Source organism: Myxocyprinus asiaticus, chromosome 13 (genome assembly GCF_019703515.2).
Source record: "Myxocyprinus asiaticus isolate MX2 ecotype Aquarium Trade chromosome 13, UBuf_Myxa_2, whole genome shotgun sequence".
Classification (NCBI taxonomy): Eukaryota; Metazoa; Chordata; class Actinopteri; order Cypriniformes; family Catostomidae; genus Myxocyprinus; species Myxocyprinus asiaticus.
The window spans coordinates 3,413,728-3,430,599 of record NC_059356.1 but is presented as its reverse complement, the minus strand read 5'-3'; the positions used below and the strand labels follow the sequence as shown (position 1 = coordinate 3,430,599).

At 38.3% G+C, this 16,872-nt stretch overlaps 1 protein-coding gene across 1 annotated transcript in view; it reads right to left on the bottom strand.

Moving 5' to 3' along the window:
• Positions 1 to 16,872, bottom strand: part of LOC127450313 (BAH and coiled-coil domain-containing protein 1-like) — a 141,690-nt gene that overhangs the window by 19,467 nt on the left and 105,351 nt on the right. Inside the window, exons 12-20 of the mRNA XM_051714303.1 lie at positions 16,430 to 16,596; positions 16,121 to 16,257; positions 15,399 to 15,512; positions 7,815 to 7,929; positions 5,041 to 5,257; positions 3,838 to 4,032; positions 2,690 to 2,863; positions 1,915 to 2,171; positions 198 to 278 (exon numbers count right to left, since the gene is read on the bottom strand). Coding sequence (XP_051570263.1) covers positions 198 to 278; positions 1,915 to 2,171; positions 2,690 to 2,863; positions 3,838 to 4,032; positions 5,041 to 5,257; positions 7,815 to 7,929; positions 15,399 to 15,512; positions 16,121 to 16,257; positions 16,430 to 16,596 — 1,457 coding nt within the window. The remainder of the gene's footprint in view (positions 1 to 197; positions 279 to 1,914; positions 2,172 to 2,689; positions 2,864 to 3,837; positions 4,033 to 5,040; positions 5,258 to 7,814; positions 7,930 to 15,398; positions 15,513 to 16,120; positions 16,258 to 16,429; positions 16,597 to 16,872) is intronic.

Genomic DNA, 16,872 nt, shown 5'->3' with positions numbered 1-16,872 from the left:
GAAGAGGAAGTGAATCACTTGAAGAATCTCTTCTCTACATTCTGTTCTCACATCTCTAAATTCTCACATCTCTAGACTGAACATCAGAGGGTGAGAACGTCACCTTTATGTTAAGATATATCTTAATCAGCAAGAGGAAGAGACAAGTGCTAAATTCATCAAACACTGGGAATGTGTTTGTATTTGTGTGCATGTACCTCTCTTAATCTGGTTCTCCGAGTGCTGTTGTTATCATCGCTTTCTGGAGACTGAGCCCCAGTTGACCAGTAACTTCTCCTCTACAGTATAAAAAGAGAAAACATAAAAGATTAGAGTATTTGATTCTAAGTTCAATCACGAAATTATACATGGCGGAAGCTGATTGGTCCATCGCCATGTCAATCAACTTGCATGCTCTCTCTTTCTAACATTTGAACTATTCAGTTGTTTTCAGGTAAGCTGGTTTCAGTGTGCAACAAGTGCTTTCTTGCTGAAACCGTCCTCCTCATCAGCGCCACTTGTCTAGATCTGCAGCATGTCTTCATATTCATAAAAACACCTTACATTTATTCAGAGAGTTTTAATGTACACGACCAGTCAAAGTTGTGACATAGCTATTCTTTATTATTACTCTTTTCCACATATTAGCATAATAGTAATGTCATCAAAACTATGAAATAGCACAAATTGGTAGTCTTATATATATTTTTTTTTTCTTTTTTTTTTTCTTTGTCTTGATTACTGCTCTGCACTATGGGGTTTTATAATGGGAGTTTTGGATTTATTAGTAAAATAAGATGACGATACGTGGATGTTTTGTTCTACAACATAAACTACATACTTTCATACCTCAACCGTTAATTTTAAAAATCATACGGCAGCTTCGAAATTTACGTTTGAGGTATAAAAGTGTAATATATGTTGTAGAAAAAAACGTCCACATATCGTGAAGTAATGTTTACCACAGAGTTATTTTACTCATAAATCCAAAACTCCCATTATAAAACCTAATAGGAAAATCCCAAGGGAACCCATGGCGAATTAGACTTCCGGGTTCGCCTACAAATTGACGTCATGGCTGAACAGCTCTATTTCTTGTGCCATTACTGAGCGTCAATATTGGTGTACTCTTAACCTTGTTGGGAAACACAATTCTTCTTCAAATGTTTCATGTACCAGGGGTTGATTTTTCTCAAAACAAACAGATTTAAACTTTTTTTCTTTTTGTTATATAAAGGTCACATTAAAACTGAACTGGAAACTTGTTACCAGGCCTTTATCGTTTATTTTTTGGTACTTTTCAAATGCTTTTTATGTATATATTTGACTCTTTTAGTCTTGTCCCAGACCCAGACTTTCAATATTATACTATGAAAATCCATTATAAAAATACAAATTGTTCCATGTTTAAAACTATGATCATCTAAACAGAGTGAAATAAACAAACCATTTCAATATCCATTTGTTTTGCTTTTTTGTTTTTTTAATTATGACTGTCCTACAGGCATCATTTTCACCACACCAAACAATTCTGCCCATAATACATTTTTGTTTTTCAAAAGTTAGTGTACTTGTAAACCAAGTGGACAAAAGTCTCAAAAGTTTCAAAAGAAGAGCATGCTTGAGATAAACTGAGAAAAGTGACAAGGTAAAATTGGAAATCACACTTTGGTTGACATTTTCTTGACAAAAATGACATTAGTCTTCTGTGATGCATGTACAGACACTGTTGGACATTATTAGTAGACAAATTAATATATATATTTATATACAGTATATATAAATTGAAAGTGTAAAATATGTTTAAATTACACTTAATTTTCAATAAATCCACAGTGATAAAATTGCCCGAAGTAGAAAAAACACCCAAAAATGATCGCTTGCATGTGATCGGTAATGGAATTGCTGCCCATGTTGTCCACTTAAGTTGCTTACCGTGGCTCTCAGCATTGAGCTCTTCTGTGTGGCTCTCTTTAGTCGCTCACTGGTGCTGCTGGAGAACGAGAGGAGGCCGCCACTCTTTCTGTAATGACCTGGCCTGCCTGTGATCCCAGACCAGCGTTTGTCCTGCAGTCTGGGCCGACCCGGTCGTCTTCTGTCTGAAGGTTTGGAGACAGGGATGGGTATGGCTCGACAGGGGGCCCGCTGCTTCACCTTCACATCACCTTCTGTTACAGAGCGAAGCTGGGATCCTGAGCAGTATTCACAAAATAAATTAAATAATTTACAAAACAGCTGCACCACTTTTGCATGCAGGATTTCCATGCAAAAACCTGTTTTATTCACTATCCACCTGCAATCCAGTTTAACCAGGTGTCAAATGTACTGAAACAGTGCTGCGCTGCATGTACATTAAGTCGCTGTCATTCTTTTCAGCAAAACATGCCTCCTTTTTATGAAAATGAAGCTTATTACAGATTGTGCCTTAGTCACAAAACCAAGCGCTTTTTGTCTGCAGCAATTAATGTTACGCTATCACAGAAAGCACACATAGTTTCGTTTAAGTGCTGTTTGTGTATTTTCTAGTGTATCATTGCAGCAGTAATTCATCAAATTATGATCAAATAATGGAGAATACCCTTTGTTGTCAAGCACACTTTCAACTTTTCAAATAAACAACGACATCAATGGGCGCAGTTCATTCTTAGTGATTATCATTAAAGATCTGGAGAATGAATAATTCCTTTATTACAGAATTAAAGGGCTATACCGTTAAGTTCCTGACGTTCCCGCTTAATCTTTGCCTTCTGATTGGCTTCCAGTTTGACAACAGAAAAAGGGGAGGGGCCTGTGACAGACGAGCTGAAGGATAAATCCCTGAACACTGGTGCTTTGATGTCTTGGCCTTGCTCACTGCCATAACTGCCTTCCTCTTCATCTTCCTCTGTATCGAGAAAACGACATTTCAATGTGACTGTTCACATCTGATAGCAATATATTTAAATATTCAAACATAACATTCTGGATTCACAATAAAGAGGTGGTTGCAGTAAAACACCATCTTGAAGTCACTTGTAAATCTCTCCCAACGCAAACATTTGTCCTCCATATGAAATGATGAGTTACTGTGTGTTTTTGACAAGTATTCTGCCTCTGAGTTAGCAGTGAGTGGCCATGTACACACTGCAGCTAAATATGACTGTCACTCCTCTGTTCAACTGGTCATTAGATTTGTCAATATTTACATCGGTTATGGCATCAAATCTCTTTTTATATATACAAAGGCAAAATGCAGTAACTACACCAACTCTGAAACTGAGAAAAACTGTTTCAAAGTTACTTTTAGTGTGGATTGTGTGGTTACTGCAATTTTCACACTCAGTTTCTTCTGAATCTGAGCTTAGTTGAGCCAAACCAGTCTGTCACGGGACAGATCGCAGTCAGAAGGAGCCAATTTCGGAAGCCTGATCTCATGTAAAATGACATGATGTGGTTTATACACGTTTTGCGGCAGTTCCGAGGTGAAATGACCACTGTGTGGCGCTTAAAACAAATGAAAAGTTCTCCCAAATAGATGAGGTGTTTAAGGTTTTATCGAGATTTTAATCAACAAAACCAACCTCTCTACCCTACTCCTTAAACCTAACCGATAGAGTCATAAAAAGCAAATGTGAGATGAAAAACACAACTGCTGATTTTGTGGTGTTTCTATGACACTTTTGGCTCATGTGTCGACTCGTGTCCTCTTCAGGACTCATATCCTGCTCCTTGCATTGCATATGCAACACTATCAGTGCTTACTTTGCGGCACACACGTTCCTTCTTGTGCAAGAGACAAACTGAGAAGGTGTTGAATAACTGTAACGTATTAGAGACATCGTAAAGCTTTTCTTACAGACATACAGCATTGACACTCACCTTGCTCAGAGGACACACTCTCTGGGGGGGACGTCTCTCCTTCCTCGTCCACGTCCTGTCCCCTGCCCTGGGGGGTCCGGGCCCCTGGCCGCTGCAAGCATGCTGCTGTTCTACAACCTTTCTTCCTTCCTCGTTTAACAGCTGCAGGTTCATGTCTCTTCCAGCACAACCGAGTCCCGCTGTCCCCACTGGTGCCTGGACAAGAAAGCAAGACACAGTCATTTGCATGCTTTACAGGGTACCTACACAGAGTTTTAATATATGCCAGAGAACGGGGTGAATGAAGCATCGCACGAACATTTGTAAGTGTTTATGAAATTGATGCTCTGTCATGCAACAAAAAGTTGAGAGGAAAAAACAGCATTCAAAGTCATTGGGGTTTGTCTTCACCAATGCTGGATGATGATGCTTGATGCTTTAGAAATCCATTTCAAATTTTGTATATGATTTAAAACTGATGATGATTTATTTTCTTTATGGAACCCACCAGTGTTTCCTACAGAATTCAGTTTTTGCAGAACCTTATTTTTTATATATATTTTAATATACTTTTTTTTTTTATAAAATGCCATTTATCAGGGCTGGGCGATATATTAAATATTCACAATATATTCACAATGATTTTCCTCGCAATATAAAATTAACCAACATTATAAATATTGCAATGATTAATGCACTTTTTATTGGAGCATTAAACTTCGTAAAGTTAATGCATTTTAAAAATATTAGTTTTGATCCCTCCTTATTTTGTGACTCTCAGGAGAGTGTTAAGAAAGATGTTTAATAGTGTCTCCAGTGTCTTCCCCCCCCCATAAACAAAACAAGCAAGTACAACCCCACCAATATTTATAACATGATCAATGGAAACATATAGGTACATGCTTCAAGCTGCAAACCCCACCCCTCCCCCCCATCTATGCCCTTGATTGTCTCTGATTTAAAATTCAGCAGTAAAAACGCAGAGTTCAAATTTGATTTGTTTCCATGAATTAGTTCAAACTCTCTGATTCAAAGAATTGATGTTCATTTTAGCTAAAAATTGATGTATGTAATCTGTAAATATAGCTGAATAGTGTTGCAGGAAACACTGGTACGCACCCTCAAAAAGGCTCTTAAGCATTTGTCAAACGCTCTGCTTTCTCTAGTGACACATAATAGAAACTCATGATAAGACACAGTGACGTCATGTAGGATGAGTTGTACCTGTATCGCTCAGGCTCTCAGACTCGTTGGTCGTGCTGAGGTGTGTGGACTCTGCTTTGGAGTTACTCTGGCTGGAGTACAGGCTCTTAGAAGCTGAGGAAGACTCTCGGTCCCGTGACGCAGCTCCAGAGGTTGTTTGTCCACCTGTGATCTTCTGCTTGAGTTGACTCATGTGTTGATCTTGCAGACAGCTCTTTGGACAACACTGTGACTTAATCTAAGAGAGATCAAAAGAATGGTAAAGAAAGCAAGAAAGAGCAGAACAATGTTATGACATACAGATGGCACACGATTAACATCAAGACCTGTCTTGGGCCCTCTTAAAGAAATAGTTCACCCAAAAATGTAAAATTTTGTTGTCATTTAACCTCCCTCATGTACAGAGCCCATTAGAGGAAAGGTAGAAAATTCATTTTCTCAAATATTTCCATTGCAATAGATTTGTGTTCTTTTGCAATAAGTTTTGCATTCCGTCACAGTGCATTTTTACATCACAATAACTTTTGCGATCCCTAGCAATAAGCTTTGCTTTCCCTCGCAATAAATTATGCATTCTCTTGCAATAAATTGTGTGTTCTCTTGCAATTATTTTGGGTTCCCTCGCAATACCTTTATCTGTCCCTTATTTACATTTACAATTGTTTCATTACAGTAACCATAGTAACCATACAATGGTAGTATATTTGCAGTAACCACAAAATCCACTACAGTAAATGTTTTTACTACGGTATTGGTAGTAAAACCATGACCACAAAATATTTTAACCATGATATTCATAGTAAAACCACAGTAATAATAAAGAAAAATCAATACAATAATAATTAAAATCAGAATCGTAAAATAAGCAACACCATGATTATGGTTCTTACCACAGAAATGGTTACTGCAGGTTTACTATATTGAAACCATGGTAATGTAACATTTTTGCTGAAAAACATAGTTTTAAAACCATACTTGTACTACAAATTAACTATGGTGTGACTATAGTAGTAACCATGTTTTTAGTGGCAGAATGTTTGATTTTTATTGCCATAGTTTTATTTTTCATGTTTAATTAGTATGGTATTACTACGAACATCATGGTTAAAATATGGTTCCTGTAGTAAAACCATGGTAAATTTTGTGGTTATGGTTTTACTACAAATACCATAATTGAACTATGGTTACTGTGGTAAAACTATGGTTAATTTTCATGAGGTGTTGCGTGGAAACCCAAAATAATTGCGAGAGAACACAAAATGTATTGCAAGGAAACAAAAACTATTACGAGGGAGCACAAACTATTGCGAGGGAACGCAAAAGATTTTGCAAGGCAATGCAAATTATTGCAAGGTGACGCAAAGCTTATTGCGAGGGAATGCAAACTATTTCAAGAAAATGACAAATGAGGGACCTGGGTAGCTCAGTGGTAAAGACGCTGGCTACCACCCCTGGGGTTCACTAGTTCGCTAGTTCGAATCCCAGGGTGTGCTGAGTGACTCCAGCCAGGTCCCCTAAGCAACCAAATTGGCCTGGTTGGTAGGGATGGTAGAGTCACATGGGGTAACCTCCTCGTGGTCGCTATAATGTGGTTTCGTTCTCGGTGGGGTGCGTGGTGAGTTGAGCGTGAAGCCTTCACACGCGCTACGTGTCCGTGGCAATGCGCTCAACAAGCCACGTGATAAAATGCATGATTTGACGATCTCAGACGTGGAGACAACTGGGATTCGTCCTCCGCCACCTGGACTGAGGCGAATCACTATGTGACCATGAGGACTTAAAAGCACGCTGGGAATTGGGCATTCCAAACTGGGAGAAAAAGGGGAAAAATCACAAAAGAAAAAAAAAAGAAAAGAAAATGACAAATGTATTGCAAGGTAATGCAAACTATTGTGGGGAAACAGCAAACGTATTGCAGAGGAACACAAATCTTTTTGCAAGGGGAGCGCAAATTATTGCAAGGAAACGCAAAACATATTGCGAAATGTATGCTAAATGTTTTTTGTTTTTTGAGGGAAGCGCAAAATGTAATGCCAGGGAGCGCAAACTGATGCAAAGGAACACAACTTTTGAGAGCAATAGTTGAGATGAGGAAGAAACAGCTACAGAGGTAGCTAGCTAAGATAGCTAGCATAGTTAGATGGCAAGTCAGTAGCCAAATAGATTATTCATAGGCTTTTGTCAAGAAATAAACTGAAGTAACAGTGGAATTTTAACATTACTTGTTTCTTTGTAGCAGAAGAGACAGCTTCTCCAGGTAGGCAGAAGAGACTTTCATAGAGAGATAGACATTCAGAGAGGGGCAGCGGGGCAGGTACTTCCCATAAGGGTAGCAGGGGAGACAGCCTCCCCTGAGGGAGGAACAGCATGTGATTTTGACAGCAGAGAAAGGGGCAGTAGGTCACAGTAGTTTCAGTTCAGTTTTTAACTGCGTTAAACTCTGTCTCGTTTATCATGCTTTGTGGGTGTGACTTTTTTGCCATGTCATCACCATTCATATCTATACAACCAATGTGTTTATGATTAAATTACTACTAGAGCACAAAATAGTTTACAAAAGCACAAAGTTCTTCATAGATCTAGCCTCTTAATTTTGCTCTCAAAGTGCACCAGATTGATGCATTTGACTATAAAATGTACAAAATTTTCTTATGGGGGAGCATGCCCCATAATGTTGGAATCAACACAAAGGTGTGTAAATAATGACAGAATTTTCATTTTTGGGTGAACTATCCTTTTAAGACCCAATGATGGGTTGAACAGAGGAGAGAAACGAGGAACGCAGGGATACTGACCTGTGCAGAGTTAAGACGGCCAAACCCTGGACTGGACAGTTTTTTCTTCTTCCTCTGAGAGTCTCCGCCTCCCCGCTGCTCCTCCTCCAGTGGACTTAGCCCCGCCCCCACCAACCTGTCAATCAAACAACAGCAAAGACTATCAGTGCAGCTCAAACAGTGGCGGTACAAAAGGAGAAAGCAAAAAAGAGATGAGAGAGAGAACTAGGCAGAACTGCCTCTCAGCAGGCTCAGATCACTGTCTGCAAAGACAAAACCGTGGTCTCCACACCTCACGCTTGAGGAACTGCGATCAAACGGCCATCCTGCCACTGTTTGAGGGCAGTTGCCGGATAAAAAGCACTGCATGAACTACCATGGGAGATTCCCACTACAAAAGAGGGGCTGGTGTCTTTGAAAAGACAGAGTGAGCCGATTGAGTGCACTATGTTTGTATTTGATGTTATTGTATTTCTTGCCGTTGTACTATCAGCAAGGCAGCGCAAACTCCCTCGGCTCTGAACGCGGGCTGGGGGAGAATGCCCTTGAATTTCCCTGGAAACCTGCCCAACAGACCGCACAAATGCAAGACAGGCTGCTCTCACATAAAAGATTACCTTTCATCCTCCAGCAGGGCAGAGCTCTAGTGTGCAGTCAGTCACATGAGCTGGAAGAGCTTTGTTTAATCACCGTTAGACATAATATGAAAGATTGTTTGATTGAGATTTGGTTTGCTGTAAAGTGCTTCTGCTTATATAATCCCAGAAGAATATACTATTTCTCAGATATCACTCTTTCTGGAGGTCTAAGTTCTGTTTCTTGGTAACTTTGTCTTAAATGTTTCACCTAAAATTCCTTTGAAGAAATAGGAACTGACAGAAATTAGATAATTGTTGACAAACAGTAAGAATATAGTAATGTCAAATTGATGTGGAAACAATAACAATTTGATCTTGGAAGAATTTGATGAGGTCATTTGAGTTCATATTGAAATCTCTAAGGGAACTCACTAAAGATATATAGCAGCCACTGATAGCATTGTCTGTTTGCACATGCTGTCTGCATTGTTTTAGCACCTGATTCACTAAAGGAATTATGTAAATCAGGTAATACCTCAAACATGCACACAAATTAGTGCTGAAAGCAGTTTGCATAATGCAATAGAGCGCAACAGTGCCCATTCACTTTTTTTTTCCCATTAATTTTTTTCATAGGCATTTTATAAAATCCTTCATAAAAGAGCCATGAACTAAAGCTCTGAAGTGACCACAACCAACTTTGTTTTAAAGCAAAAGATCAGAACTCGGACAAAAAAACAAAGGTACAAGACTGTGTACTTAACGCCTTTAATGAGGGAATGAACTAAAATCCCATGAGGCATTGTGAATGACGTAATTGAAATAAAAACAATGGAAAAATATAAATCTATTGATTTATAGTTGATTATAAGTATAGAAACAATGTATTTTCATTTTATTGCAAAATATTCAGATACAATAGTTTGAGAGTGTAGGGAGACCAACTCAGTTGCTTCTTACACAGTACGTCATGGAAGTGAGTTGCTGCAGAGCTCTTTTGGTGCACATTGTTTGTCGTGATTCTCTAATTGGCTGATTTTCCCTTTTGGATTTTCCCAGGATCATGGGTAGTGTAGTTCTTCACCAGAAATATCACTATTAAACATGATTTTCTTTTTTTTTTTTTTTAAATGAAGTAACTGATGGCATCAACAGAGGCATATACCATCGATTAACAACCTCGGAGCTCAAGGTATGTCTGTCTTTAAAGGTTTATAAGTTATCGTTAAAAATCAATTTGTCTATGGGATAAATGAATGGTATTTTTACTTCTGTAACCAGACTGTTGTGCTCCTACTTATTCCGTGTTCTGGTTCAGAGTGCTAAGTTCTGATTACATAATAGAATCAGACTGGCTGCGTTTTGTGCTGGGAGAGCATCTGTCTACTGGTGCCTTTGTGTTGTAGCAAAATGCATGTGTATGCGTAAGAGTGTGTTTATGTGTGTGTGTGATTGACAGGCGAGGGGACAGAGGCAGCCGTTGAGTGTGTGTTCGGGCCACGTGAGGCAGACCCTGCCGCGACACAAACTTACAAACACAAAGTGACACGGCCCCTCCCCTCGGTGCATGCTCACGGCAGCTAATTAAACAACTCTCTGTCTCTCTTAAACACACATACACACATTGGGTTTCTATCACCATAAAGAATAATAAGCACAGATACACACATGTCAGACAAACATACACACATACAGGGTGTCAGCTAGAGTTATTACCTACTAACCCACTGCCCTCACTCACATGAGTCTCAATAGAAAACAGCAAGTAACAATTGCATGTCTTTGCATAGCACCAGCACCGACAACATGTACGATCATAGAACAAACCAAAACAGCACAATAGCAGAACATTGTCCAACGATGAAGATTTAGGCTGTTAGCCTGTAAAATGCTACACACATTGCAAACAACTTTATCATTGCAAACACATACACACAGAATTCCAGAATTCTGAAGAACAGCAGTTATTTAAAATAAATTCTATTTTAATTCTATTTCCTTTGAAATCCAATTTTTTGTGCAACTAGAATTTAAAAGGCACTCTTAATTCAATTCCAAATGGTACACAACCCTTACACACACACACACACACACACACACACACACACTAACACAGCCATTGGTGAGGGCCTCTGGCAGCGTGCCTGTGTGTCTGGGTGTCACTGTCATATGGAATCATGTCGTGGCGGTGCAGTGGTTGGCAGGAGGACAGAGACAGAGGGCGGAAAGAATGAGAGGTGACAGCCGTGAACACAACACGCGCGTTGAGAGAGAGAGAGGGGGGAAGGGTTTGGGGTGGTTTGAGTGTCATTAACCCACTTGAAAGATCTGATGAGATATCTAACATTGACAAATCCACTCTACGCCACAAACGCTTACTCTAAAGGTAGTCACTAAAAACTTTATGGCTCTGTTCCAAAACCTAGAGAGCTTCCTTCCCATCTACTGCTTACATAGGCAGCATCCTACCCCCAATAGAACCTGATTTGGATCGCTCTACATATACAGCAACTGCATGTCACACAAATAGCGCTCCTTGTGTGAAGTGCATGAAGAGTTTGACATTAGTATGTTGCTAACAGTGTTGGGTAAGACACAGTAATCCACTACAAATTTCAAATTACTTCTCTACATTTAGAATCAGTTCACTTTACTGATTACTTAATGAGAAAAGTCATCACATTACTAATTAATTTACTTTTTAAGGTACTTTCTAAAACTATTTTTACAAAGAAAATTCTTAGTTTTTGATATAAATGATATAAATTTTGGCTAGCCTTTCAAATTATACTTCATTTGAGTATGTGCGCTCACACAGGAGGTTGGCGCATGCACGCTACGACTGCTATGAGATACTAGACTATTTCTCTTCAGGAGTTTAGACACATAAAGATGTCTTTATTTTCCTTCAAACTCAAGTTATACAAATGCAGGTATCTACTGACCTCCTCACACATGCATTCTTAACATGTACATCCACTGTTGTTGTTTCCACCTTCCTCTCCTGTTGTTTACTGGCGATTACATCTTCTAGCACTTCTTCTTGACAGCAATGGCTCAACTGTGAGTGTTGCCACCTTGTGGACTATACGTCGACCGATAGTGGATTTTGTCGATAACAATAACTAAGGTGATAGAAAAGGCAGATAACTTATTAATGGGCCAAAACACTTTTTTAAATCGATTTACTTAAATGTTAAAAGATTTTATTGGCCTTATCTTGCTAAGACAAGCACAAATATAAAGGCAGCAAGAGTCCAGAATGAAAAATTGAAGATTTGGTGCATAGTGTAGGACTTTTAACTATAAACAAGCCCAAAACACAGGGACTGTTATTTTGAAATGACAGATACTTGGTGCCATTACAATGCTTTATAATTAAGTATATACCAAAATTTAGCTTTTTATAGCCAATATATCCACCAGATGAATGGTTGTGTATGTACAGTTGAGTCAGAAGTTTACATACACCTTAGCCAAATACATTTCAACTCAGTTTTTCATAATTCCTGACATTTGATCGTAGAAAACATTCCCTGTCTTAGGTCAGTTAGGATCACTACTTTATTTTAAGAATGTGAAATTTCAGAATAATAGTAGAGAGAATGATTTATTTCAGCTTTTATTTCTTTCATCACATTCCCAGTGGGTCAGAAGTTTACATACAATTTGTTAGTATTTGATAGCATTGCCTTTAAATTGTTTAACTTGGGTCAAATGTTTTGGGTAGCCTTCCACAAGTTTCTCACAATAAGTTGCTGGAATTTTGTCCCATTCCTCCAGACAGAACTGGTGTAACTGAGTCAGGTTTGTAGGCCTTCTTGCTCGCACACCTTTTTTCAGTTCTGCCCCACAAATTTTCTATCGGATTGAGGTCAGGTCTTTGTGATGGCCACTCCAATACCTTGACTTTGTTGTCCTTAAGCCATTTTGCCTCAACTTTGAAGGTATACTTGGGGTCATTGTCCATTTGGAAGACCCATTTGTGACCGAGCTTTAACTTCATGGCTGATGTCTTGAGATGTTGCTTCAATATATCCACATAATTTTCCTTCCTCATGATGCCATCTGTTTTGTGAAGTGTACCAGTCCCTCCTGCAGCAAAGCACTCCCACAGCATGATGCTGCACTCCCATGATGGCTACATGGTCCCTTGGTGTTTATACTTGCATACTATTGTTTGTACAGATGAACGTGGTAACTTTGGGCATATGGAAATTGCTCCCAAGGATGAACCAGACTTGACTGATTTCTTTTGATTTTCCCATGATGTCAAGCAAAGAGGCACTGAGTTTGAAGGTAGGCCTGAAAATACATCCACAGGTACACCTCCAGTTCAGTACACCTCCTATCAGAAGCTAATTGTCTAATTGTCTAAAGGCTTGACATCATTTTCTGGAATTTTTCAAGCTGCTTAAAGGCACAGTTAACTTAGTGTATGTAAACTTCTGACCCACTGGAAAAGTGAAACAATCTGTCTGTAAACAATAAAAAATTACTGGTGTCATGCACAAAGTAGATGTCCTAAATGACTTGCCAAAACAATAGTTTGCTAATATTAAATCTGTGGAGTGGTTAAAAAATTAGTTTGAATGACTTCAGCCTAAGTGTATGTAAACTTCTGACTTCAACTGTATATATTTCACCAGATTAAGTTTAATGAGGAATAATGAATATTGTCAATGATGAAATATATAGATACAGCAAATCCCCATGAGACTGTTTTTATTTCACTTCTAGAGGTTGCTGTTATACTGTAGAATCCTCCAGCGCTGAAGGAATAAAAAAATAAAAACAATCAGCAACTATCGTCTAATATAAGCAGATGGTCGCTGATTGTTTTTTTAAAAAAAAAATATTATTATTATTATTATTATTATTATTATTGTTTTGTTCCAAAAAGCAACTATTGGCACCAATGTTTTATTTTATTTTTTTCATTTATTTATTTTTTAGTTCCAAAAAACAACTATCGTCACCGATTAATAGGTAAAACCAATATATCAGTCTACCTCTATTTTAGACCCACTAATTAGCATACTGCGTTCAGAGTACGTGCCGTTCAAAAAATCGGGCTGCACACGTTCAGTGCTCAAGCACACTGGTGATGAAAAAATTTGTGTCACATGTCCTGTATGCAGGCGCTTAGCATTCATGTCTTATCAAAGAATACTTTGGGCTTTACACTACAATCGGACTTTAAAAGTCAACGTAATTACATTACAGTAACTAATTCCTTTGTAATCAGATTACACCCAACACTGGTTGCTATACTAAAGCCGTGGTTATACCACGGTATATGAATATGCTAGTCATTCATTACCATGGTTTGTATCTGCACACTGTATTATGGTACTGGCACAGTACTTTTTAGTAAGGGTTATTACAGTAGCAACCACTGTGCTATACTGTAACTATGATATGGTGGTGGAAACTATAGTTACCATGATATATTTTTGTCAGGGATGTTTACACTTATTACATGTTCATATAATACTGTAAACACAATAGCAGCAGCTGTGTAATTACAGTTCCTCAAATAATTAATATTAATTACATGTTGTTCATTATTATTATTCAGTAATTACATATACTATTACACTGCATACTTTATAGCAAAATTCCCAAGACTGAAAGCAGCTGCCTGCTTATATTTATAAACACACAATGACACATACAGTGATTAATTCCAGTGTGTGTGTGTATTGTGGCCTGCGCTGACCCCAGTGCTAAATGACAGAAATCTGTCACATCTCTGGAAATTCAGTAGACTAGAGGAGAATTCACAGCGCTCTAATTACAGCCACAGCCTGCTGAACCCCTTCGGGTGCTGCGGGACAGTCATGCCATTTACATCAGTGATCGACAGACACAGAACAAGTTTTTGTACAAAGCTCAACAGTGACCGCCCACTCTTTCAACTGTCCTGATTCCGGAAATGTTTTTCCCATTCATTTTTTTCTATAGGGATTTCTAAAACTTCTTCATTTAAGAGTTCTAAGCCATGAACTAAACCAACCAGCACTGAGGTGAAGCACAACATTACAAAGTTTGTTTTGAAGAAAAAAGGGTATATCAAAATCTTTTATGACGGATAGGCCTGTCACAATTATTAAATAATCGCCTGATAATTATTTGAGATAACCGCGATTATTGTGCACTGCAAAATATACAATATAAAAACATTGATTACAGTCATTCATTCTAAGTATAAAATATATTTGTTTAGTGCAAAATATTAATATATATATATATATATATATATATATATATATATATATATATATATATATATATATGTGTGTGTGTGTGTGTGTGTGTGTGTGACAAATATATAACTCTATTATGTACAGTAATTTGTCTATGGCTGCAGAGCTTTTTTGCTGTGGAAGCAGTGACCTCTCTGATTGGTGGAATGCTCTTCACGATTATGGATAGTGTAGTTCTTCGCTGGGAATTGGGCAGACATGAACTACAATCCCATGAAGCATTGGGAATGACGTAATCAAATTAAAAACTATGGAAAAAATAGAAAATGCTCTATGACTTGTAGCTTTTATAGAAGCATACTGTATATCATTGCTTAACCTTAGAGTATTTTATCCCCTTAAAAAAAAAAAATCTATTTCCATATGAAGAGAATGAATGGAATTTTTACTTTCAGAATCCTACTGTTGCACTCCATTGACAGGGACACACACAGTGTACACACACAGATTTTAGATACTGTCCTAGTTCACAAGCTTGGACAGACTATGCACATACATACAGTGGATCCTTTGCAGAAGATACAAAGACACAGCCAACTGCTTTGTGCTGCCAAATGCATGTAATGCAATTCAGGTCCAGTGCTGATTAGGAAAGATACGACATGATTGAACTTCCTCAGTGAGGTCATATGAGTTCTCTTATATCCTGTTTATGGTATGAGTCGTCGTCTGCTGGGTTGTGCTGATATGGGAAGTTTATCTGATGTGTGTGTGTGAGAAACAATCAAAAGGAGGACAGAGGAACAGGAGTTACTTACTTGACTTTTTTCTGGGGTTCTGTAAGGGTTCCGGGGCCAAGGCCAGGAGCTGATTTACGTTTGCGTGGTCTGCCAGGCCCTCGACGTGCAGGACTACGAGGTGTCTCCTCTTTTCTGAAGTAAAACATTGTTAAAGTTCACTCAAAAAGAAGATTCTCAGATTTTTACTTACCCTTTTGTTGTTCGAAACTCTGAATGCCATAATTTTTTCAGTGGAATTTTTTTATTTGTAGAAAAAGAGAAAAAAAAATGGCATACTGCTAATGTTCCAGTTTATTTACAACGTTTAGTTAATATCAGTAACCTTACAAAAGCTGTTTAATTCTACATGGAGAGGGTTCCTTTAATGGGGGCTGCCATGTTAGAATCACATGATCAGCCGAAAACGAATTGCCCTTTTAGTGGACACTTTCACTCATGGATTAAGTTAATCATGACTGATTCTGGGCAGTGAATTTCTGCAATGGAATCTGTGACTAAACACTTTTGTGTTTGAAAGATGATGCATCCACACCACTAGGTATCAGAGTCCAAAACGTCATACAGTACATAAAAAATGACTGAGTGCACCTTTAAGCAAAGATGACAATATTTTTAACATGAGGGCTTGTGTTCAAGGGTAAGTTCACCCCTTACTGTTTTTTTAAAGGTTGTTATTAATCGATGTTTTAACTTTTTAATAGTTCAGAAATAGTGAAAAGAGTCTTTAATCTGCTGCTTACTGGTGATCGTGTTTCCTCTGAAGTTTGGCCAGTTCTTTCTGTTTCTCTTTGTAACGCTGTTGCAACTCTGCTAACCTCATGCGCATCTCCAGCTCGGGACCATCCATACTGTCCATAGCACCTTTCACTGCACACACCTGGAACAATCAAACAAAACAACCTTTTAGATTAGTGGCTCCAGCCTTGGATGATCTCTGGACAGATTCCAACTCTGAGAAAACACATCCTTTCCAACTACCCAAATTTCCATTGTGCAAGAGACTAAAGACAACATGAAATTAAATATTCTTGTGTTCATGGATGTGATACCGGCTCGTGGCGTGGCGTCCAGCTGCATTTTCTGCGCAGATTGAGAGTTCTTCGAGCAGGATACTGTTTCTCAGCATCTGTGGCACTGCTCTCCTGTGAGTTTAATTCAAGAGCACGAGCTGCTGCCAAAGTAGCAAGACTTTGTAGGTCAAAAATCCATTGATCCTCTACATTGAGGGAAAAAAACACAACAGGAATCTCCCATGTAAAACAGATTTAAAGGGTTAGTTTACCCAAAAATTGAAATTCAGTGATTGTTTACTCACCCCTCTATTGATATAACCCCATTTGACTGTCTTTCTTTTTCTTAACACAAAGGGAGAAATTGTGAAAAAAATGTTGTGCGTACGATAAGGTTTAGTGAGAAACAAACCGAAATCTAATGTATTATTTAGTGAAACTGTTGACCAACCATTGCTGTCCTCTGCACGTTGATGAGACCG